This window comes from Sturnus vulgaris, chromosome 24, assembly GCF_052056855.1.
Source record: "Sturnus vulgaris isolate bStuVul1 chromosome 24, bStuVul1.hap1, whole genome shotgun sequence".
Lineage (NCBI taxonomy): Eukaryota > Metazoa > Chordata > Aves > Passeriformes > Sturnidae > Sturnus > Sturnus vulgaris.
The window spans coordinates 2,216,873-2,241,757 of NC_142266.1; the positions used below are offsets into that span (position 1 = coordinate 2,216,873).

Here is a 24,885-nt window from a genome sequence, read left to right on the forward strand (position 1 = left end):
TGCACAAGGTGCAGTTTTCCTCCAAAGCTGCAGGGATGATGTGCAAGGCTCTGGTTTTCCTCTGGGATGCAGTGGGAAAAGGCTGCTCTGCTGTTCCAAATCTCCCCTTTGATCTGGGTAGGAAATGCTCGGCTCCTGCCCTGGCTGGAGCATCTCCCAATGGGATGATGGAATTTGATCAGCCCTGCCCTGGGACTGCATGGCCATGAACAGGAGAGATCTCCTGGAGGGAGGATGGGCTGTGGGCAAGATAAAGAACACTGCAACAGCTGGGTGAACAGCTGGAACATGAACAGAGAATATCCCCACAGAGATCAGGATCACTGCAACAGCTGGGTTAACAGCTGGGGAAATGTAGCCGTGGAAAGGGGTTTTAACCCTTTAAGTGCAGGGGAAATAAGATGCACAGCTACATGGTCGTCTGTCATGACAGGAGGAAAGAGCCAAGTTTATTCAGAAACACACTTGGTTTTATAGCAGGACTGCAACTCCCAGAGTAGAGAAAAGGGGATTGGTTCAGAGAGAAGACACCCCATGGCCAGGGCCTGGGCACACACCACAACAGGGCTTCTATCTTGTTATTAATTCCTTTTTATTTTGACCAAATTATCACCCTGGGAGAAGTTCTCACTAGCCTTGAGCTGGACCAGCTCATGGGCTGGGAACAGAGCTGAGAAGCTCCAGCCTGGAATATTTTCAGGCTGTAATTTTCTTACTTTCTCAATATGTGTCCCACATAGAATACAAACTTTTGGTCACATCCTGTATTGCAACCTAAGACAGCACCTCAGCTGTGCTCTCATGGGATCTCAGCCTGGTTTGAGGTGAAAAGGAATTTCCATCCCATCCCATCTCACCAGCCCCAGGTGCTCCCAGCCCCATCCAGCCTGGTCTGCACTGAGGGCTCTGTGGAGGAGCTGGCAGAGGGAAGGTGTGGTGTGGCTGTGGCACCATCACTGCCCTGAGCTGCCCCTCAGCAGCCAGCAGCTCCTGGAGAAGAAATTTTCTATAATACAGAAATAACCTCGGGTTATTCACTTTAAAATGGGCTGAATTTCTGTCAGGAGCAGCTCTGAGTTGTGGAACCACAACTGGCATGACCCCAAATCAGAGTCCCAGGCTGGTTTGGGTTGGGAGGAGCCCTAAAGATCATCTCACCCCAATGCCTTGCCATGGGCAGGGAGTGCTGTCAGAGCTCTGGGCTTGGAGCTTTGTATTTTCCTTGCTTTCAGGACAGTAACTTGTGTGTTGGTACCTTTGGGAAGGCACCTGCAGGGTCTGTGCAGAGCAGCTCAGCATCATCCACACCCAACCTTCTTCCTTTGCTGTCTCCTAGAGACAGGGGTGGAAAAGACCCCATTAAACCCCCCAAACCCCATTAAATCCTGCATGTTGGAGTCCATAAGCACGGCCCCTTCCCAGCTCCATCCCAGCCCTTCCCTGGATGGAAAAGGATTTTCCAGGCTTGGGCTCTCCCAGCTTTGGGTGCAGCAGGGCCTGGCCAGGCTTGGCTGGGGAGTGCAGGATGTCCCCCCGTGCCTTTCCTGCCACAGCAGCTGTGTTTGTGCCGAGCAGTTCCTGGCCGAGCTGTTCCCTGGCCTCCCCAGCAGCTCCCAGAGTGCTGAAATGGGATTGGGGCTGCTGGGCTCCTTCCTGACTCACCAGGACTCCTGGACAAACCCTTCTCCTCTCCATCCTCCCATTTCCTGGGGTGTGAGGGGACACACAAACCCCTGAGCTCCACTGTGTAATGCCTTTGAAATGTATATTTTGAATATTCCTCGCTGGGAACTGTTGATGTTTCCTGGCCTGGACACCTCACTCGACAAACTGGTTTCATTCTGCAGTTTATTCCTGTTTTCCCAGGAAATCCAACAAGCTCAGAAGGATTTAGCTGAGGTTGTTGTCTGGTTTTCCTTCATTATTTTTCCCCAGTTATTTCAGCCGGTGCAGCCAGCCCCGTTCCCTGACCTGCCCTCGTGGGTGCTAATTTCCCACAGCCAATTATTAAAAAAATGTTGTCTCCAGCTTCCTGCCTGACCTCGTGTGGGATGCTCAAGTTTCTGCACGGATTTCCTTCCCCCCAAGAGCCCTGTGAGCATCCAAGCCCCTGGGATTCCCCCGTGGTCACTGGTGGAGGAGGAAGAGGAGGAGGAGGAGGAGGAGGAGGAGGAGGAGGAGGAGGAGGAGGAGGAGGAGGAGGAGGAGGAGGAGGAGGAGGAGGATGCTCTTCCTGAGCACAGCATTCCCAGGGGTTTTCCCAGCATCTTGCTCCACTCACCACGGGTTTTATCTTCTCTCTGACAAGAATTCCCATTTGTTTCCAGCTCAAATCAAGACTGAATAAATGGGATCAAGCAGGAAAATGCCTTTGCTGCCCCTCACAGGTACCTGGGGTACCTGGCTGGGACCTGTGTGACCTTTGTGGAGTGAAGGGTGTTCCAGTGCCAGACTGAGCACTAAAGGAATTTAAAATCTACTCATTACCACATTTTTTTTCCCAAGCAATTTCTTTGCTTGTAACACCTCGTAGATCCAAGGATCAGCCCAGATGGGTAAAGAGGAGCAGCTCCTGCTCTGAGATGGACACACAAACGGGGAGGACAAAGCAGGATTTCCTTCTGCAGAGCAAAGATGAATTCAGGGAGCAGAGAGGGAGAAAAGGAGCAGTGCCTTGCCTGGGGAATCTCCTCCATGCCTTGCCAGAGACTTGTGGCTCTGGAGCCCACACTGAGTCAGTCATTCCTTGGAAAAATAGGGGCAAAATCGAGGGGGCAGGAATGGTGTTGCATTTTTAGATCTCCTGTCTCTCCTTGGGGCTGGTTGGACCATCCCCATGTCTGGAGCTTTTCCTCTTTCCTGGACTTTTGTGTGACTTCATCTCATTTCAGGGTCGGGGGTTTGCTATGAAAACCTGAATGCACAACTTGGGGTCATTTGGGGTCTGGGAGGGAGAAAAGGGGAACTTGGGGGAGAGTCTGAGGATGGAACCTCTGTGCTGACACGATTTTTATATCATTTTAATATTATAAATGATAAACCAAATGAATTTGCTTTCAATACAACTGAATTACAACCCAAAATGAGCAAAGAGCATTCAGGCTGGAAGGTGCCCGTGGGTGTTGCAGGTCTCCAGGGCTGTGGGCACAGCAGAGCAGGGAGGAAATGTCGTGAGCTGGGAGCAAAAGTGAAGAGTGCAAGAGGAACAGACGGGAGCGTTTCCCAGAGCCTCGGTCACAAAGGTGAGGGGATTCCAGGGGAAAGGAGGAGGATTTGATCAGACAATTGGGCAGCTGGACAGGGATGGAGAGAGGCAGGAATTGGTCAGAAGGGAAGAGCTGCAATTACCCAGCAGGGGAGGGACAGGCTGGGAGCTCTGAGCTCTCACAACGAGGAGGGGGCAGTGGAGAGGAGAGAAAAATGGCTCAAGGGAAGGGAAGAGAGGCTGAGGGTCAGGCTGATCTCAGGACTGGGAAATGCCAAATTCCCAGAATGGCTGGATGCAGGTCCCAGCTTCCAACACTCCTGGGGTTTGCATTTCCAAGGGGGCACCTGCCCTCAGCTCCCGAGGAATAAACATTTCCCTGCAGTTACAGACCTTTTCCTTTGTCAGGAGGCTGAAAATTAAATCGTGGGAGAATTTGTGTGAAGTCCTGCAGCAAATCCATGATCAGCTGGGCTGTCCTTCCTCAGCCTGGATTCCCAGGCGTGACAGGGGCCAAAAGCCTGCAGGAATGAGCTGTGCTGTGGGCAGAGCCCTCCTGGGCTGCTGGCAGGGCTCCAGGCTCTGAGCTTTGCACTTCATCCACGCACTGACACAACCTCTGCCATGAATTCTGTGGAAAGCCAGAGCAGGCAAAGGTTTTTAATCAGATTGACTCAGGATTAGGCAGTTCTTTACATCTGCACAGCCAGGCAGCCCGTGCTGTGCAGGGATGGGATTTATGGCAGCCCTGTCATGGATTCCAAGCCCTGTGCAATCAATTAGGAACCTGATGTTCAGACAGGGCCCAGGGCCTGACACCATCGTGCTCCACTGGGAGCAGGGCAGGAGGATGACTCTGAGAATGTCACTCAGAGCTGGCTTCTGGGACTTCATCTCCTGTCACTTTCTGATGATGAAAACATTATTTTGGGGAGACAGCTCTGTGTGCAAGGTGATGTTGATCTGGTTCTTCTTTGGTGTCTTTTTATTTTTTTATTTGTTTTGGGTTTGTTTGTTTATTTGTTTGTTTTGGGGGTTTTTTTGAGAGTTTTTTGGTTGTTGTTTTGTTTTATTTTATTTTTTAATGTTCCCAGATGTAGCTGGTTTTCAGTTCTCTTTAGTATCGACTACCAGAGAGTCCTGGGGATGGCAGCTGGGATGTGGAATTCTCGGGAATGATGGAAATTATAAAGGTCTGAGAGTCAAGTGTGGCTAAATCGTATTTTTTTTTTAAATGACATGAACTTGGGTGTGTATTTCCTATAAAACCCATGCACTGACCAGGGATGCACCTGGAGAGGGACTCCTGGAGTGGGAATAAAGCCATCCCCCATCCCAGTCCACGTTATGGATCTCACTTCTGGAGAAGTTTCCCTGTTCTGCAGAGTCTGGCAGCGAGCAGCAACTCACCCTGGTGTGGGGACTGTGACAGAATCCAGCAGTGGGACTGGGAGGGAAAGATTTTCCAGTTACTCCCAGTTTGGAGCTGGATGAGGAGCAGCTGTGAGCTCTGTGCTGGTGGAAACTGGAGCTCTGGGGAAGGAAAGGAAGGATTCAAGGAAAGAAAAGAAAGAAAGGAAAGAAAGAAAGAAAAGGAAGGAAGGAAGGATTCCAGGAAAGAAAGGAAAGGAAAGAAAAGGAAGGAAGGAAGGAAGGAAGGAAGGAAGGAAGGAAGGAAGGAAGGAAGGAAGGAAGGAAGGAAGGAAGGAAGGAAGGAAGGAAGGAAGGAAGGAAGGAAGGAAGGAAGGAAGGAAGGAAGGAAAGAAAGAAAGAAAAGAAAAGAAAGAAAGAAAAAGAGAAAAAGAAAGAAGGAAATCACTGCTCCTCCTGGGACACTGCTGGCCTCGGAGAGGCTCCAGGGGCTCTGGGATGTGCCAGGAGCACATGGAGTGAAGACCAACAGGGACAGAGGGAGCTGGGCAGAGGCTGCTGCTGCTCAGAAATCCTGGGAATAGCTGGAGGCAAGGATCCAACTTGGAGGCAGGACTGCAGATTTTTTTTTTTTTCCTTTTTATGGTGAAGCTCCTCTACCTACTTTTTAGTGGATGAGTTACAGGCAGATTCCTCCCAAAGCTGCAGCCAGCCCCAGTCCCAGATTGCAGGATCCAGCAGCCCAGCTGGGTTTCTCCAGGCTGGAGCAGTGGGGAAAGCTGTGATCACTCACTGCAGGTGTTTAAAGGCATTTCCAGGAGCTGCTGCTGCTCAGGGAGTCCCACAGAACCACGGGGATGGGCAGGGAGGGGGCCCAGGGTCCCTCTTCACACCCACGGGAGGAATTCCTGTGTTTGTGTTGAAAATACAAATTCAGCCCAGCTGTAACTGCAGGTTTCTTGCCCTGTAGAGCCTCAAACAAAAAGAAAATGTGACTTCATAAGATGATAAGAATGTGACTTAGTAAGATGATAAGCTGTTCCTGCTGCTGTTGAGATATGACTGAAGAATTGCAAGATTTTTAAATGGGAAGAGGGGCAGATTAGGGTCTTGGCAAACTCTCCTGGGGATGCTCACCTGGCATCTGTTTATTTGGAAATTCATTCAATTCTGAATGCTTGGGTGCCCTTGTCTCTGTTGCTAACTTGGTATATTTGATTTAAGGGAATAATCAGTGGGATGTAGCAAAATTTTATAAATTTTTCTGGATTTTGGGTGCTCTGGCTCCTCGTAGACCCCGGAGCAACCTGGTTTGTGTGGCTGCTCTTGTGGGAGCAGCACAGTAGCTGCACTTTCAGAGCACAAATACTTCCCCCATATGTTTCAGATCAGCACTTAAATCAGTGCTTTTCAACTTCTGTGGGTGTCTTGACATTCTTATTTAAACAAACTATTTGATGGCAGAATTATGGTGGTTTTAAGGCTGCAAGAGCCTGAGCGCTCACGGGGCTCTCGTGAGTGGTTCTGTCCCCTCACAAAACCCCAAGAGCTGTTCCAGGTGTGGGGTTACCTGCAAAGCCTGGCCTGGGGTTTGCCAGCCACCTGGGGGTGATAAAACAGGAAATTTTCTCAAATAAGAACTGAGGAAAGACCTTAAAGCACAGCCCTGGGCTTGACAGGAGAGCTGCTGTGGGGTGGGAGAGCTGGAGGGATTGGGGTTGGTCACTGGGGAGCTCCCAGGTGTCCCAGGTGGGGCTGAAGTGGAGAAATCCAGCAGGTAAAGGAGCCCTGGGGAGCCCAGGCTGGAGGCTGATGAGGTTTTTCCCAGGAATTCACCAACACCAAGCACTGTGTGTTTTGATGTGCACAAAGTACAGGGGGTGATGGTTTTTCCATGGCTCTGTTGTTGGTTTGTGGATATTTTCCTTTTTCCCTCAATATTGAGAACCACAGTGAGGTATGTGTGTGAGAGCAGAGCATCACAAAATAAAGGAGAATTTAGAGCTGCCACATGCCAGTCTGGCTGCAAAGTATTCCTAATTACAATAATTTATTATGAATTCAGCTCCTCACATGTTGGACCTTGAGCAAAATTTGTTGAGCTGGGCTTTCCCAGGAGAGAATTCCCAATCTCCAGGAGGTTCTGTGTGTGTTGGATCTGTGGCTGGACTTTCCCATCAGAGAATTCCTGATTCTGTGAGTGTTGGATCTGCAGCTGGGCTTCTCCAGCAGAGAATTCCTGATCTCTGGGAGGTTCTGGGGGTGTTGGATCTGCAGCTGGGCTTCTCCAGGAGAGAATTCCTGATCTCTGGGAGGTTCTGGGGGTGTTGGATCTCCAGCTGGGCTTCTCCAGGAGAGAATTCCCAGCCCTGGTGCTGTTGGCAGCCCAGCTCTCCAGGGTACCCTGGCATGAAACAGCCTTGGCTCTGTCTGCTGAAGCCTGGGGAGGTTTTATTCCTTTCAGTGAACAGCATCAGCCTAAACCAGCTCCTAACTCTGCCCCAGCTCCTTCAGGAGTCCCTGGTGCTGCCAGGAATGCTGCAGAGCACAGGATGTGGCAGCAGGAACAGCAGCCGCTTCTTTTTGCTTATTTTTGTCTGCATGGCCTTCCTGCCTTCCCTGGGGGAGGGTGACTCGTGTCACCAGAGCCACCGAGGCCTCCAGCCCCGAGGTCACCTCTGGAGCAGGGCTCTGTGAGCTGTGCCTGGGATCAGATGGCCCCAAGTCCCTCTGGCTCCGTGCAGGGAATTCCCAGCTGGGCTGGTGAGCCCAGGAGCTGCTGGCTGTTGGCAGCCTCCTGCTGCTCCTCTTGAATCAAAGTCCCAGATGGGGACATTGAGGGACCACCTGTGTGTCCCTCCCTGCCTTGAGGAAAGTGCTGCAGTTTTAGGATAGCCAAGGGTGCTGGTTTTGTAGCTTTCTGGAGCTGAAAATGGATTTGTTTTAATCTCAGCAGCATTGCCCATGAGATCCTGGTACATCTGAGACGCCCTTGCACATGTGGCATACACACAGGAGGTGTTAGGGGCAGGGAGATGGCCCAGGTTTTTTCTTTTTAAGGGAAATATCCTGAAGTGTTAGTGCAGGGAAGTGGTTTCCTAAAATTCAGGGGGAATGGTCTTTACTGCCCTGATTGCAAAATCATAGGAATGTAAGGCTGGAAAATCCCTCTGAGATCATTGAGTCCAACCCCTTGGCACTGCCAAGGCACCACTGGTGGCTTCAAAATCTGCAGGGATGGGGACTCCACCACTGCCCTGGGCAGCCTGTTCCAACCCTTTCCATTCAGAATTTATTCCCAATTGTGTTGGTTGGAAAGACAGGTGTCTGCCAAGAAAGGCAGGAGCCACTTTTTAAAATGCAGAATGTAAACCCCCTCCCTCCAAATTATTTTAACTTGAAATTCAGGGGCTCTCAGGCAAAGCTATGGGAATAGGAATAACAGTTCTTTACTAGGAAAATTCCAATAGCAATGCAGTATTGCAGAGAACAAACCCAGAGCAGGGGCAGAGGGAGAATCCAAGGTGCCCCCGTCAGTCAGTCAGGGTTGGTGCAGTCCCATTCCATGGTGGCTGCATCCTCCTGCAGTGACAGATGTGGTTCTGCTGGAGCAGGGCTCCTGCACAAGGTGCAGTTTTCCTCCAAAGCTGCAGGGATGATGTGCAAGGCTCTGGTTTTCCTCTGGGATGCAGTGGGAAAAGGCTGCTCTGCTGTTCCAAATCTCCCCTTTGATCTGGGTAGGAAATGCTCGGCTCCTGCCCTGGCTGGAGCATCTCCCCATGGGATGATGGAATTTGATCAGCCCTGCCCTGGGACTGCATGGCCATGAACAGGAGAGATCTCCTGGAGGGAGGATGGGCTGTGGGCAAGATAAAGAACACTGCAACAGCTGGGTGAACAGATGGGGATGGAATCCACAGCCCTGGTCACATCCTGCATTGCCACCCAGGACACCAATGTCCAACCTGAACCTCCCTTGCCACAACTTAGGGTTATTTCCTCTCTTACTCTGGGATTTCTCTGCGAGCCAAACTTGCCCAAACCCACATCCAGGTGGTTGCTCAAGGGGGGACCAGGATCCTTTCCCATTCCTTTGGGGTTTATTCTTGGGGTTCTGCCTGGGGAACGGAAGCTGAGGGAGAAGGGAAAAATCCCCTGGAATTCACCACAGACTGCTGTGCTGGGACAGCACAGATCCAGTGACAGCCCCTCAGTGCCATCAGCAGCCTCTGGGGGCACTTTAACATTTATTTATTTTTCATCCTGTTTGCACACTCTCCCCTCCTCCAAACCCTTCCTCCTCCTCCCACCAGCTCCACATTCCCAGGACAGAATTCTGTCCCACCAGTGTGTTCACATCCCTGCCTTCCTCATCCTTTCCTCATAATTTTTATGTTTATTTCTTATTTTTATCTTATTCTTATTTTTATTCTTATTGTAACATACATAGTTACACAACTAGCTTGGGTTATATGGTTGTATGGTTGTTATTATCACCATTACAATTATTTTTATATAATTATTATAATTTTTTTCTAATATTATTCTATTTTCTTTTGCTATTATTAACTATAATATATAATATGAAAAGCTGTATATATATGTATAATAGATTCATATTATATAGATGGTATAGATATAGTATATATATTCAATATGTCTATTTAGTATATCTATTATATAATTTATATTTTATATTATATATAATATATATACTATATATTATGATGTATATATTAAATATCTATAGTATATACATAATATATAGTATACATATTATTAATATATATTTTACTATATAACTATAGCTAGCTATATAACTATATATGTTATTATTAATATAATAATATAACTATTATTATGCTATTATTATTAATCATAATTTTATTAATATTTTTATATTCACTGAACTTTCTGCACTGCAGTCAGTTAATGGACCAGCTAAAAGCTGTCTAGGACAGAGCTGGGCTGGTTTTGTAAGGTTCAGTTGCAGGGAAATTCCTGGGAAAATGGAATTATGGGTTTCCCAGGTTTTATTCCTCCCTAATTGTGGTATCGAGTGTTCCTCAGTTCCGAGTGAAAAGCTGAGGGGGTTGAAGTGCAGGCAGGTCCTTTCCAGAGCTTTGGCTCTGCTCACACATCATCATCATCATCATCATCATCATCATCCCAGGGAATGCAGCTCCAGGCCCGCTCCCCCCCTCCACCGTGGCTTTTCCTGCCGAACTGGAGCTGCCCCAATCCCCCAGTCCCTGCCTGGATGATGTGCAGGGAACCCCAGGGTCCGGTTCCCCCTGCCTGGGCTGGCCCAGGGAAATCAAGGCGAAGGAACTAAAGGGAAAAATCAAGGAAAATCAAAGGAAATCAAGGGAAATGGAAAGAAATTGAGGGAAATCAAGGGAAATCGGAGGAAATAAAGGGAAAATCAAGGGAAATCAAAGGAAATTAAGGGAAATGGAGGGAAATCAAGAGAAATAGAGGGAAGTCAGGGAAATCAAAGGAAACAGGGAAATCAAGGGAATGAAGGTAATCAAGGTAATTAAGGCAATCAAGGGAATCCCAGCCTAATCCCAGCTGGAGCTGGAAGTTGTGACTCCAGCTCCCAGGTGGGAAAGGGCACCCCCAGAGCTGAGCCCCTGGAAAACCCCCCTGGGGGGGGGGGGGGGGGTTGGAACTTGGCTGGAGACCCCACGGCTGATGGGGGATGGTCCTGAGGGATGTGGGATCTTGGAGAGATTGGGAAGAGTCACCCAGGGGCTCTCAGGGTGGGCAGCTCCGTGCCAGCCTGGCAGGAATTGCAGCAAGGATTCCTCTGGGATGGGTGAGCCCGGCTGGTGCCCAGCCCTGCCCTCCACCAGCCTGGACTGGGACCCTCATTGTGTCTGTGGGAGCACTAAAGGACCACGCTGGTGCTCATGGATTCAGCAGCACTGATGATTTAGGGTCTCTTCCCGGCTGTTCCACAACCTTTCCTCTGTACTGCTGAGGATGAGTAGGGTTGAAATCCCCTCATTCCCTTAGTCCAGGTGAGAGCCTGAGGGGCAGAGCCCTTCCAGCTCACCTGCAATGTCTCACCTGTCTGGAGCTGATCTGAAATTTGTTAGGACAAGACTTCCTGTCTGTAAATGTGGTAATGACACCACTTAATTCATGGCTTGTCTTCATTTCCTTCTGCCTCCACTCAGAGCCAGGATTAAAAACACAAAGCAGACAAATTTTCTCGGGCTTGGTTGTTTATTAAATCTTATCTAAAGTACAGAGAGTTCTGCAACACTTCAGCCACCAGCTAAAAGTGAGCAAAATGGAGCTGAACCGAGCTGGTTACAAGGTCTTTTAAAGCTAAACAGTCCAATAGAGAATTAACACCTCTAATATTGATACTTTTGACCCAATAACCAAACTCCTGTGACCCTCAGTGCAGCACTGACTGTACAACCAGAAACTGCCTGAAATCATGGAGAAACGAACAGAAAAGGAGAGACACCACTCAAAATCCTCCATTTTGTCCCATCACTATATTATAAAAACCTCAAATTCCAACCCTTCACCATGTGAGATCACACACTTCTATTTAACTCCACACCTGTGATTTTAACTCCATCACTCAAATTTGGAGCCTTCCCCAAGACCTTAGGTCAAAAGCAGTGCACAGAAAGCTCAAAAATCCCAAACTCTCAAAACTCCCAAGTTTCTGGGTTCCAACATCCATCCTCCAGTCGCTGCTGTCCAGAGGGACTGATGGCATCTCAGGCCTCCCTGGGATCCGTCCTCATTTCCTCGCTGGGCTCTGACAGGAGGCAGGAAATGAGAAATAATTGAGTCAGTTCCTACAAATTGGTTTGTCTTGGATGCAGTCTGAGGGATGGGGAAGGGCCTGGGCTGTGTCTGAGGCTCAGAGCATTTCTGTCTCCACCAGAGCAAGGTGCAGAATTTCATTAATCACTGCAGCCCCCGGGTGCTGGCAGCAGGAGGAAGGTTGATGGGATGGGCTGCTCCGAGGTGATAATCCCAGCCCAATCCATCAGATCCTCTGGGGTGTCCAGGGGTTGTAATAACCTCAGTGGCTTTGGGAATTCTGTCACTGGTATTTATATCTGGAGATCAGAAATTCATCAGCCATCAACGCCCAGTGGTGACGAGGGCAAGAACAGAGCAGAAATTGATTTTTTTTTTTGTACTTTCTGAGGATTTTTGTTGCTGCTGGTTCTCAGGTTGTCTCTCCTGTGCTGTTGTAGAGTTTTGTTACCTCAGGAAAAGAGGAATGGGGCAGCTGAGTCTGTTTTGTTTGCCACGTTTCAATAGAGCCAGAGGCTGTGGAAATAAACGCAGCCTATCATTATTAATTATTGTAATTACATCTTAGGAGCTTTCCCTGGGGAACTGGGCTGTGCTTGGAGAGGTGTCAGACTCGTGGAAATGTTTGATTCCCCTGTGAATTCCAGCAGAGTCAAGGATGGATCCCAGAAGGATCAGCTGGGGGGAAGCTTGCAGGAGGACAGGGATGTGCTCCAGCATTTCGGGAATTGCCATTCCCAGAAACCTCAGAGGGCTGAGCTGCTGCTGCCAGAGCCACCAGGGGACGGACTGAGATTCCAAAGGGGAACATTGCTCCTGGGAAATGATGCTGCTGCTGCTCCCCTCCAGGCTCTGCTGGAGCTTCCCCTGGCACTGGCAGCGGGGCTGGCCGGTGGAGACGTTTGGCAATGCAATGTTTGTGTGCAAGGGGTTGTTCCATCGTGTGCGGGATGCCAGGCTCACATCCCACATCCAGATCCTCAGAAAGCCCTTCCTGTCATTCCAGGTGTCACAGGGCTGGCCCTCGCATGGGGATTGGGTTGTTGGGAATAACAGGCAGGGGTTTGGATGTTCAGGTCATGGATGGGAATTCCTGGCACTGGTGGAGAAGAAGAAATCCAATATTCCCTGCGGGGCTGGAGCTGCCGGGAGGGGAAATGTTTGGGTGTGTGTTGCTAAGGAACAAAAGGCTGGGGATAAACACAGATCCACCCCTGGCCAAGCCCCGGGCCCCTCCAGGCTGGGTTCAGCCCCTTCTCAGAGAGGGACAATCCCCAAGGAGAATTTCTGCCGTTTTCCTTCCTTCCATCAGCCCTAAGAGGTTCCTCCCGTGGAGCTCCCAAGGCTGGTGGAGCAGTGGGAGGGGGGAGGCAGGAGGTCACTGTGAGCATCCCAGCCAAAATCTGCCAGCAAAACTTCCAGGAAGAGCAGCTGAGCCCCCGGGGGACCAGAGGGAAACAAAAGGATGTGACAAAGCAGACGGAGCCCAGGGGAGGGGTCTGGTCTGAGCCAGCTTTGTGGCTCATTTGTACAGAAAAATCAGTGTTTCCTATTCCATCCCTTAATAACGACAGGGTCAGCATTGCTGGAGCTGCCTGAGGCTGAGGGGAAGCTGGGAGTGACCACAAATCCCTGGATTACTCCCCTGGGAGAAAGGAGTCACAGCTTTTGGAGTTTGCTCGAGTGAGGCAGCGGCACCAGGGAAATGCTTTGGGTCATCTGGGAAATACTTTACAAATTGACACAAATGAGGGCTGGAAATTCCCTTCTGTCACGGGGAGTACTTGGGGTATTTAAGTGGATCCCTGGTGAGGAAACACAAGATCCTGGAGGATCTGTGGCCACCAGTGCCAGTGAGCAGGGACACTTGGTCAGTGGAAGGGTCTTCAGGTCCCTAATGTTATTAAAATAAACTCTTATTCAAATAAATTCTATTCCAATGCCACATTCTGTAGCTCTGACTGCAGTTCATGTCTCACTGCTCCAGTGAGTGCCAAAAGGCTCCTCATTCCCCCTTCCAGGGCTTAGAAAATACATAAATACAAAATACAGGGCTTGGAAAAAAGATAAAAGACATTTGTTGATGTTAAAAAATCAATAGAAATTTGGAAATATCACATCACTTAGAATCATGGGACCCAAAATCCCCCCCAGTACCACCCCAGGGACCCCTCCCACTGTCCCAGGGGCTCCCAGCCCCAATGTCCAGCCTGGCCTTGGGCACTGCCAGGGATCCAGGGGCAGCCACAGCTGCTCTGGCAATTCCATGGCAGCCCCTGCCCACCCTGCCAGGGAACAATTCCTTCCCCAGATCCCATCCAGCCCTGCCCTCTGGCAGTGGAAGCCATTCCCTGTGTGCTGTCCTATAAAAATCCCTCTCTCTCTCCTTTTTTAAAGCATTTTTAAAAGGCATTGGAAAGCCTCTTCCCAAACTTGTCAGCACTAAACCCAAAATCTAAAAGACCATTTAAGTTGTATCAGACCACTCAGTGCACAAACTTCTGTGCAGTATTTCCTAATTTTTAATTAATGTCATTTTCTATTTCCTAATTTTTAATTAATGTAATTTTCAATTCAAAGTGCAAATTTGTTTTATTTTATCCCTTGGGACCTTCCCTGCCATTCCCTGGGTGCAGCTCTCCAGTGATGTTGGTTATTCTTGGGATGTGAAATGAATTTAGGAACCATGGAAAATGGTGTTGATCTCCATCTCCATTTCTTTGCTGCAATCAGAGAGCCCTGAGAATACATTTTCTGCGTTGAAAATATGTTTTCTGCGTTGAAAATATGTTTTCTGTGTTAAAGACCTCACAAAATTGGCTGCTCCACCACGGATTTCTTGTAAAAGTCAGTAAATGACTCTTCTTTTCCCTGCTTCCTCCCAGTAATTCCAGTGATGGGAATGGGACAGCTCCACTGGGGGTCAAGGATCCCTGAGAGGAGAAGAATTGCACAAAATTGGGCAATAATTGGTTGCAAAAATGTAAATATCATTTTGGACAGAATATTAGAAAAAACTGTCCTCCCCAGCCTCCTGTGAAGGGTCAGTGATGGGGGTTTCTTGAGTGAAATGATGAAATTCTGCTTTTTAATAATTGCAAATGGAGTGATGTGGCACTGAAGAGCAGAGGGGCAGTGGCCCTGTCCCCAGGAGCCAGCCCTGAACACAATTCTGGGGGGAAAGTGTAAATGGGATATTGAGGGTGGATTTTGTGCCAGGAGTGGTGGCAGCAGAGAAGATGCAGAGAAGTTCTGGGACATTTTCACTGCAATCAAAATGAAATTGTTTCTCACTTTGGCTGAATATGGAGCTTTGCTCCTCCTGACTCCTGCTGGGACCAGAACTTCCCAGTGCTGTACCCTAAATACCAAAAAACAAAAAATAAAACAAACAAAAAAACACCCCACAAATTAAACTTTGCTCCAAGGGTGGGACAGCACCACACAGAGAGCTCAGGGATGACACAACCATGTCAGGGGGGCAGCTTTGGGAAGAAATCCTCCAAAAATAAATCCCCCAAAAATAAATCCCCCCAAAATAAATCCCCCAGCCAGCCCAGAGGGACTGAGAATCCTCAGGGTGTCCCAGTCAGAAAAATCATCCAAAACTCGGAGTCATGGGCAAGTGTCACCCCAGAAAAAGGATTTTATTTCTGCCAGGATCTGTCTGTCAAGAGCCTCTGTTATATCCCTGGTCTGGGGATTCTGCAGTGGGTGTATTTCAGCAGTTAATGAGTGCAATAATTACAGACTGTGAGGAATAACCAGCTCAAATCAAGATTCCTGTGAGGAATGGCCTTGACTCTGAGCAGCACTGGAGTTTTGCTGGGCTCCTGGAAGTTCTGCTTCTCAAATGAGGCAGTTGGCAAGTGTAAAAATGCTAATTAATAACATCAATCAGTCAGGAGATGGCATGGGAAAAAAGGCTGCTTGAAATAAATGTGGAGGTGGGTAAAATGGGATGGGTCCAACCTGGAGAAAAGGTGACATTTTTAGCAAAAACGGGGAGTTCTTTATAAAGAAATGCACCCAAAAATGGGAAATTTATGTATTTCAGAAGCCAAATCCTCACCACAGCGATTTCTTTGAATGTTTGTAGCTGTGTTGAAAAAAATTCTTGAGTAGATTGGGGGCAGGTTCAAAGCAGAGAGGTGGGAAAGGTCCCACCTCTGGAGCTCCTGGCCATACAAAAAAGCAGAAGGGGAATGTGGGGATGGAGGCACTTGCTTGGGAAGTGTGAATTTCATGGAATCATGGAATGGTTTGAGTTGGAAGGGGCCTGAAATCCCACCCAGTGCCACCCCCAGGGACCCCTCCCACTGTCCCAGGTGCTCCCAGCCCCAATGTCCAGCCTGGCCTTGGGCACTGCCAGGGATGCAGGGGCAGCCACAGCTGCTCTGGCAATTCCATGGCAGCCCCTGCCCACCCTGCCAGGGAACAATTCCTTCCCCAGATCCCATCCAGCCCTGCCCTCTGGCACTGGAAGCCATTCCCTGTGTGCTGTCCCTCCATGCCTTGTCCCCAGTCCCTCTCCAGCTCTCCTGGAGCCCCTTCAGGCCCTGCCAGGGGCTCTGAGCTCTCCCTGGAGCCTTCTCCTCTCCAGGGGAGCACCCCCAGCTCTCCCAGCCTGGCTCCAGCCCTGCAGCAGCTCTGGGACCTCCTGTGGGTTTGTTTCCATAAGTGACCTCAATCCAGAACAATTTCTTCAGGAATTTTAGGATCTCTTCAGTGTAACAAGGCCCTGGAGTGAGATCCTGCAGGCAGTGCTGGGAATAAAGGCCTGGAATGAGGCTGGGAGTCAGAGCCAGGGTGAGGGACAGAGGGACAAGAGCAGCCTGGAAGTGAACACAGCAGAGCTGGGGGCAGGAGCTGCAGCAGAGCCAGGAGTGGCCGTGCCAGCCCCAGGCATTAATGTCCCCTCCAGAAATTGGTCAGTCCATGCTGGGGGGCACAAAACTGGGACTGAGACAGGTCATCCGTGAGGATTTCTGTGCTAGACTTTCCCGGGAATATTTTATGAATCAGCTGGATGAGTGGCTGGTTGTTTTTTCCTTTTTTAATCTCGTGTTTTATTCAGTTTGTGTTTGATGTTCAAGGGAGTGCTGGAGCAGTGCCCAGGCTGTGTGAGTGCTCTCCCATTGAACTCTTGTGCCATGGCCCAACCTGCCTTTAATTTATCCTCAAAACACCCGAAAAAAATGTCCAAAATTGCCTGCAGAGGTGGAGGCAGCCACCATCACACCCCTGGCATTGCAAACCCTGCAGCAGCTCCTTGCTGTGTTTTTAATTCTGTCCTCCTGTCTCTGTGGGGCTGAGTGAGGAGTTTGTGTTTAGTTTGGGTATTGGGGCTGGGTGAGGAGTTTGGGTTGAGTTTGGGTTTAGTTTGGGTTTTGGGGCTCTGTGGGGCTCTCTGGTCATTGTGTGGCACCATCTGGGGACAGGGACACTCAGCCCAGTCCCCAAACAGAGGCTGGGGGAGCTCCTGCATTGCCTCTCTGCTCTTAAAATTGGATTTAATGGGGGGAAGGCCAGCAGGGACTAATTAGTGCATGCACACAATCAGTGCAACCCCATTTCTTCAGGCCCTGGTGGCCCAAGCTGAGCAGCTGGCAGGGACAAGGTGCTGAATTGCACTGAAATCCTCTCACCTTGCTCTGCACTCCCACTCCTCCTCCCTGCTCCTGTAACTGCACCTGAGCCACCAGCCCAGGTTTGCTCCTTGTGTTGGGGTTTTGTGCTTGTGCCGTGGTTTGCAGTGGCAATTAACTGATTGCAGTGACAATTAACTGCTTGCAGCGCCAATTAACTGATTGCAGTGACAATTAACTGATTGCAGCAGGGGAGGATGGAGCAGCCCTAATGAGCAGAACTGAAATTCCAGCTCTGTGAGAGCAGAAGATGCCACGACCCCAGATGGAATCAGGCAGGACAGTGACAGGAGGGAGCTGGGAGTGCTCTGCTTCTGCACCTTTCCATGCACACCCAGCCCGTGCTGGGGCTGCCCTGGCTCTGTTTGGGCTCCTTGAACTCAGGGTCCCTCCTGGACACCCCACAGGGGCAGCTCCAGGGTCAGGGATCAGGGACTGGATCAGGAACAGGATCAGGGACAGGATCAGGGATCAGGGATCAAGGATCAGGGACAGGATCAGGAACAGGATCAGGGACAGGATCAGGGATCAGGAATCAGGATCAGGGATCAGGATCAGGGATCAGGGACAGCTGCTCTGGAGCAGTTCCTGCACTCACAGATCTCCCATCCCTGCAGCCCACAATGGTCCTCCAAATCAAAATGGAGAAATTCCATTAAAAGTTGTTCTCTTTTTGTGTTTTTACCCCAGGAAAAGCTCCTGGTGTGGATTTGGGTTGTTGGTGGATGTTTTCTGTGATTTCATCACCTCTGGAGGCAGCTCTGTGTGTGACAGAGGTGTCAGTGCTTTGTGGGTGGGTTTGCAGCAGCAGGCAGTGTCAGGGAGGTGCTTTGGAGGCTGAATTAAATCCTTCCATTTGTGCAGGGGACCCCTCCTTGAGGACACTGTCCATCTTTGTTCCATGATTGGCTGAAATTTCCACACCTTGGCTTCGCTCTGCAGCTCTCAGGATAACTGTCCATAAAAATGTCTCCCCATCCTGACCATCCCATGCACCTTTCCAGACCATCACCCCACCCCTGGACCTTTCCCTGGCTGTCCTTCAGTGCAATCATTCACTTTTTGGGTGCTCTCCTCCCAAATTCACCTCTCCATGCACCCCCTTCACCACAGATCTTGTTTCCCTCCCAGTTTTTCAGATTTGCTGGCACCATTTGGATTTTGAAGTGGGGAAAAAAAAAAAAACCCAAACAAAAAAAGAAACCCCAAACCAACAAACTCAACCCTGGACAGGAGAGATTTCCTTGGATTTGGGGGCACTGCCCTGCCCCCCTGTCCTGGTGTCCTGCTCCCAGTGCTCCAGGCAGCAATTCCCGTGGGGTTCTGGTTTGCCAGTGCAGTGTGGACTCTGCCAGTGCCCACATTTTGTAGGGAAGGTGGAAAATCAGTGATCTGCTTCTGGCCACCCCTGGCCATGGTTCATGGGAGCTGGCATGTCCCACCCAGCCCCAGAGCCACGCAGTGCTGGCAGAGCTGGGGCACAAGGAGGGCACTGTGGGGACACTCCCATTTCATTGTTTCCCACTCAAAGAAATGTGGAAAATTGCCTTAGGTAGAGTCTGAGCTGTGGGGACCCACCAGGGACAGGATAAAAAGCAGAAAAGGTCACTTAGGCCTGGGTGATAATTTTGGGGTTTTTGGTTTTGTTTGGTTTGGGTTTTTTTGTTTGTTTGGGTTTTGTTGGTTTTTTTTTTAAGTGTGATAAAATTCCTCCTCCTCCTCCTATCTGTGCTTGAGTTCCCACAGAGAGGAAGTGAGCAGGATGCATTTATCCCATTTGTTCATGGATTTAGGGTTTCTGGCTGGATTTTACAGTCCCAATGCAGGAAAGGGGACAGCAGAGCAGCCACCTTGGGCTCCCCAAGGGCAGATTTTAGGTTGTCAGAACCCCTTGGGAAGCCATCCTGAAGGGCACAGGAGTCCAGGAGGGCTGGACACCCTTCAGGAGAGAAATTCCAGTAGTCCAGGAGGACTGGACACCCTTCAGGAGAGAAATCCCAGGAATCCAGGAGGGCTGGGGACTCAGCCAGCTCCCAGCCTCTCCTGCAGGTTCAGATTGGCAGGTTCTGTCCCCAGTGATCCCAGCCAGGGAAAAGGAGATTTCTGTGCCAGCTCCTCCCAGATCCATTCCCAGCTTTACTGTGCTCCTCTGGAAGTGCCTTGTTTGTCTCGGTGCAAGATCCCTGTCTGGAAATTTGGGATGCTGGAGTGGTTTGTGGTGGTTTCAGCAACCTGGAAATGCCATTGTCTGCTGTGGGTTCTGTCATGGGATCCCTCTGCCTGCCCTGCTGGAGCTTGGCATGAGCCAAGGCACATCTCACAGTGGCTGGCTGGCCATGAGGACACACCTGTGTGTGGCCATCCCCAGTGCCCAGGGCATCCAGGGGAAGGGCTGAGGAATTCTGCTGCACACTCAGGTGCAGAGTGGGCATCTTGTGCCAGGGAGCTGTGGGGAAGGCAATTAATGATCAGTAATTAGTGGCGCTGTGGTCGTTACACATTCGTCCGTGATCTGGCAAATTTTGCAGGAGACATAAAGCACAAATGAGATCAGTTAATCCCAGAGCAGCCTGTCAGGAACTTCCCAAGGATTTAGCCAAGCCTGGTGACAGATGAAATGTGCCATCAATAAACCCAAAATCTGACACTGAAGGCAACAGCTCTGGAGCCTGACTCGGTTCGCTTGACAGGGAGCAAACCCAGCAGCTCAGGACAGGGATCAGATTTCCCATTCCTGTTCCTCTGCACCCAAAACCCAAAAAGCAAAAAAGAGAATTTATCAAATGTCAAAACCAGTCGAGGAAATACTTCTTTAGTTGCTGTGAAAGCTTCCAGGAGTGTTCTTGGATACAGCATTGAGCTTCAAATCATGAAAATTCCCAGAATTAAGGCTGTCCACCTTCATAATTAAGCAAGGTCACATCAGCAAAGGCTTTGTAGGGCAAAGTAAAATCCTGGTAGAATTAAAAAAAAAAAAAAAAAAAAAAAAAAAAAAAAAAAAAAAAAAGTAGAAAGGAAGCAGGAGGGAAGGGGTGATTCAGCCCAGCTGTGAGCAATGAGTCCCCCAGAAACCTGCTCTGCCTCCCTGCCTGCCAAGCACCAAACATCCTTCCCTGCCTGTCCAAGGCTTTATCCTGTGGTTTGCAGCCACATGGAGATTTTGGATGTGGCTCACAGCACTGAGGGGAAAAAAGAGAAGTGTTTGTGGCTAAAAAGGATGGTCAGGAATTTGTAACAGCAGATCCTGAGAACTAAACCTCCTACAGGCTGCAGAGGAATAAATGCTTCAGGGGTTTGGGTTTCAGCTGAAGGGAAGGGGCTGAGACAAAGCTTTCTCCAGGTTTGTGTTTTCCCATTGTTGGGTTTCCTGTGCCTCCTGACAGTGATTTTGGGCCCTTTCTGGGGCCATCAGGACTCTGGTACTGCTGGGGTGACACCAGCACTGCCGAGGCTGGGCCAGTTCCTCCTGCTCTGGGGAGGGTTTGCCCAAAATCTGCCAGCGGGACACACCAAAGAACTTTTCAAAAATCATCAAATAGCTGAATCTTGATTTCTGTGTGTCTGTTTGAAAGGACTGTTCCCTAAATCAGAGCCTGGGCTCGTAGTGCCCATGAACCCCTCGTGTTCCCAACAATTCCAGCATTGAGGGGAGCACTGCAGGGCTGGGAGCTGCTAACCATGGGATTCTGAATGCCAGGGCTCTGCAAGGGAAGCCCAGATTTGCTGGCACAAAGCCCAGCTGTGCCCATCCACAGCATCTGCTTGCAGCGAACCCTGTGGAGCAGGGAAGGTTCTGGGTCTGGGTCAGTCCTCACACGGATGAGCTGTGGCTGATTTATCCCCCTGATGCAAATCATGCACAGGAGCAGGGAAAGCAGGAGCACATGGAAGGAATGATGGCCATAAATTGATTGCAGCCCTCAGAGCAGGCAGGTGGCATCTGCACCTTCTCTGGGTTATGGCACTGGCACCTCCTGCTTTCTTCTCTTTGGTTTTGGTTTGGGATTCCTTGAGGTTAACTTGCTTTTCCTCCTTCTCCCCTCTCCCTGCCTCTTCCACGTGTGGGGGAATCTCTGTGTCAGATAAAGTGCAGTGCCTAATTCCAGATTAAATCACATGTCCCTTTTAATGCAGCTCTGGTGGCTTTGATGAGGCTGAGGAAGGGACACAAAAACTTTTCAGTGGGAGGTGTAATTAAGGGCAGTGCAAGTACAAGGCTGATAAAGGAGCAATTCCAGGTTTTAAATGGCCAGGTGGTGCCCAGCACACTGACAGGCAGGAAGGAGGCAGAGAGGGGAGCCTGCAGGACAAACCTGAACAGAAAAAAAAATCAGGATTCCTGATTCCTTTTGCTCCTTCTGGTGCTTGAACATTGACTGAACAAAGAAGGGACATCAACCATTCCAGACAGACGTGTGCCCTGGAATCCTTTAGGGTTAATGGAGATAACTGGGCAAACTGGGATGGAGAGTGGGGCACTGTGGGAACTCTCCAGATAATGAGAACTTTGTGCTGATGGGTTTTGATGTTGGTTTTTTTAGGGATTTTGAGGGGGGGGTTTAATGGTTGGGAATGGCATGATGAGGTGGCATTGCTGTGACTGGAGTGTAAATAAAATCAAGTATTTGGTGACCCTGGTGATGATCTAGAGAATCTAGCTGCTGCTGCTGAAGGACAGAAACACAGACCTGGTTTATGCTGCTGGTGCACACTGGGGCTGTGTGAACACCCAGCTTTCCTCTCATTCTCTAATCCATGACCCGAGACCTCACCCCCTCAACTCAGGAGCAGCTCATCCCCCTCTGAGCATCTCAGTACAGAGCCAAGGGGCTCAGGCAGGACTGGCAGCACCGGAAGGGTTCAGGTTTAGGTTCAGGTTTAGGTTTAGGTTTAGGTTTAGGTTTAGGTTTAGGTTTAGGTTTAGGTTTAGGTTTAGGTTTAGGTTTAGGTTTAGGTTTAGGTTTAGGTTTAGGTTTAGGTTTAGGTTTAGTCCCAGCTCACTTCCTGCACCCAGGAGCATCATCCTGAATTTCAGCTGCAGCTCCCCCAAACACCCCCCTGGAGCTGGAGCTGTCTGGATCTTGCTGAGGGAAAGGAGCAGAGTGTGTGGGAGATCCGGGGGTCCCAGAGGGACTCACACACTTTAACTCCACCCTTGAGGCAGCTGGGAGGTGTTTCCATGGGTGCAGTCTGTGTAGGCATTCCCATCCTGTCAGTTCTGGGAGATTTGGGGTCTTTGTGTGGTTTTTTACTCAGTTTTAAATGACCCTTGGTTTTTTCCTACGTTATAAATACACAAATTTTAGTATTTATTATACATTCACGTCCTGAAGTGCTCAGTCTATTCCAGTGCAGCTGTTTCTGTTCAAGTCTCTCCTCAGTCTGGCTGCTGTTTTCTCACCCTTCTGGTTTGGAATAGGCTTCACTGGGAAGATACTAAAACCTGACTGATGGTGTTGGATGCCTTTGGATCTCCTATTAAGAGGCTTTAGACAGCCTGATTTTTCCAGGGTGGATGTTTGGAGATTTCTGAAGACCAGACTTAATTCCTCCTGGGTAGAAAAATGACTTGCAAGAAGTGCCATGCTTCAAAAATTTGGCCTCTTTAAGATCTGAGGGGAGCAATTTCGTGTTACCTTATTCTTCTTGTGCTGCAAGTACAGGAAATTGCAGACTTCATTTGCTGAGCAGCAGGAGGCTGAAAGATTTGTCTCAGTCTTACAAGGGTTTTTCAACCCCCCATCCTGCAGCCTTCCCCGTGCACTAATGCCTAGACAGAAAATAAAATATATAATGGGAAGGAAGGATGACCAATCTCATTCTCTGGGGTAAACCTAAATCGTGATCCTGTGCCAGAGATAAAAGAGCCTGGAGTCTGCAGTGTTTACATTTAGTGGTAGCACGATTTATTTATTTTAAAAAAGGATGTTTTCTTCTCTTTGTGTCCGTTCTGGGTGTCTCATTCAGGCTGTGCAGGATCACGGGGGGGTTGTGGCCTCAGTGACTGCTCAGGTGGCTCTTGCTGCAGCCCTGGGGTGGGAGGTTGTGTCCCGAGGGGTTTAACTGGGACAAAGCTGTCCCAGCACCCTGCAGACACAGACTGGGCGTGTTTGAAACAGCAGGGAGTGAGAGGCAGCTGGGCTGGGCTGGGACAAACCTGTCCAGCTTAGCCTGGGACAAACCTGTCCAGCTTAGCCTGGGACAAACCTGCCCAGCGTGGCCTGGGACAAACCCTGTCCAGCCTGGCCTGGGACAAACCCTGTCCAGCCTAACCTGGGACAAACCCTGTCCAGCCTAACCTGGGACAAACCCTGTCCAGCCTGGCCTGGGTGCCTCAGTTTGTGTTTGAGGATGGGGGAATCAGCACAGTGGGGAGCCCCCATGACTTAGCTCAGCTTTGGTGGGCACAGAGCAGCAGATGCAGGACGTGAGAACATCCCAGGACAGATATCAGGCATCTGGAGGCATCTGGGCAGGAGTTTTGGATGATAATTTGCATTTAGTCCAATTACCCCGAGCTACCAAACAGCAACCAAGACCTGTGGTGTCAATAACTCGCTGAACTAACCCAGCAAAGTTGTGACTTCTTCTGTTGAGGTGGGAATCTTCTTTTTTTTTTTTTTTTTTTTTTTTTTTTTTTTCCCCTTTATCACGCCACCTGTTGCTCATAGGTACAAATCAAACGAAGAGTATGTGTATGTGCGAGGCCGTGGAAGAGGGAAGTATGTTTGTGAGGAGTGTGGAATTCGCTGCAAGAAACCCAGCATGCTGAAGAAACACATTCGCACGCACACAGACGTCAGGCCGTACGTCTGCAAGTACTGTAACTTTGCTTTTAAAACCAAAGGTAAGCCACAGCCAGCTCCCAGCTCCTCTGCTCAGTGTGGCTCTGCCAGCCTGCTGGGGCCACTGGAAAGGGCGAGGGAAGGCGTTCCCAGGGGCTGCCCGAGCCCTCGAGTTGGAGGGAGGGGGATGAGGGAGTTGGAAATTGGTTGGTGTTTTCAGCTCTGCGTTAAGCCAGGCTGCAGCAGAGCATCCCTGCCATCCTTTTGTGCTTCTCCAAGGGAAAAAAATCCTGAAATGCAGCTTCCCTGGCAGGGCTTTCCAAACAAAACCACCCCAGAGCGAGAGCAGGAGCTCCAGGCTGAGCCCCTGGATCCAGGCTCTGGGGGGCTTTTCCTGCTGGTGCTCTCCAGATCTGCCCATCCTCATCCTCTGCAGCTGCATGTGGCTTCCACATTCTCTGTATCACCTCAGTGGATCTTTTCCCTAAAGGCCTCCATCCCAGGACATTGAGCCATCAATAATGCCACCAGGTTCTCTGCCATGGCCTCAGGGAGGATGTGAGTTAGTGCTGGCTGGAGCCTGCAAAACACATGGAAAACAAAATCTATTCCAAGAGAAATGGGGACTGGGACTTCCCAAATGGGCCAGAGGGGCCCAGGTGCCTTTAACTTCTTGTAGGGGTCTGGCACCGTGGGTTGGACAAATCTCAGGTGGCAGCAAGTCTTGGGGTAAGGCAGCAAATGTGGGGCTCAGATTCTTGGTCACAGCTTGACAGAGATCTGTGAGTTCAGGGAGCCTTTGGACAACGCTTGTGGGCACATGGAGGGGGTTTGGGGCTGTCCCGTGCAGGAGCTGGGCTGTGTGATCCTCGTGGGTCCCCTCCAGGTCAGGGTGTTCTAAACCACCCGTGGTCCCAGAGGGTGGCACAGCTGGGAGGGTTCAGTGGCCCAGCAGGACCCGGTGTCAGCCAGGCAGGGGCACAGCGTGGGTGTGGGGAGGGCACGGGGTGCTCTGTGACACCTGTGCTGCCCAGAGGGGACACGGCAGGACAGGGGGAGTGACCAGAGTGGGCAGTGCCTT

General features: G+C 49.9%; 1 protein-coding gene across 6 annotated transcripts in view; it reads left to right on the top strand.

Moving 5' to 3' along the window:
• HIVEP3 (HIVEP zinc finger 3) overlaps window positions 1–24,885 on the top strand; it is a 267,897-nt gene that overhangs the window by 218,407 nt on the left and 24,605 nt on the right. For all 6 annotated transcript variants that reach the window (XM_088178525.1, XM_088178522.1, XM_088178523.1 and 3 more), the window contains one exon: window positions 23,691–23,866. In XM_088178525.1, the coding sequence (XP_088034651.1) occupies window positions 23,691–23,866 (176 nt within the window). The remainder of the gene's footprint in view (window positions 1–23,690; window positions 23,867–24,885) is intronic.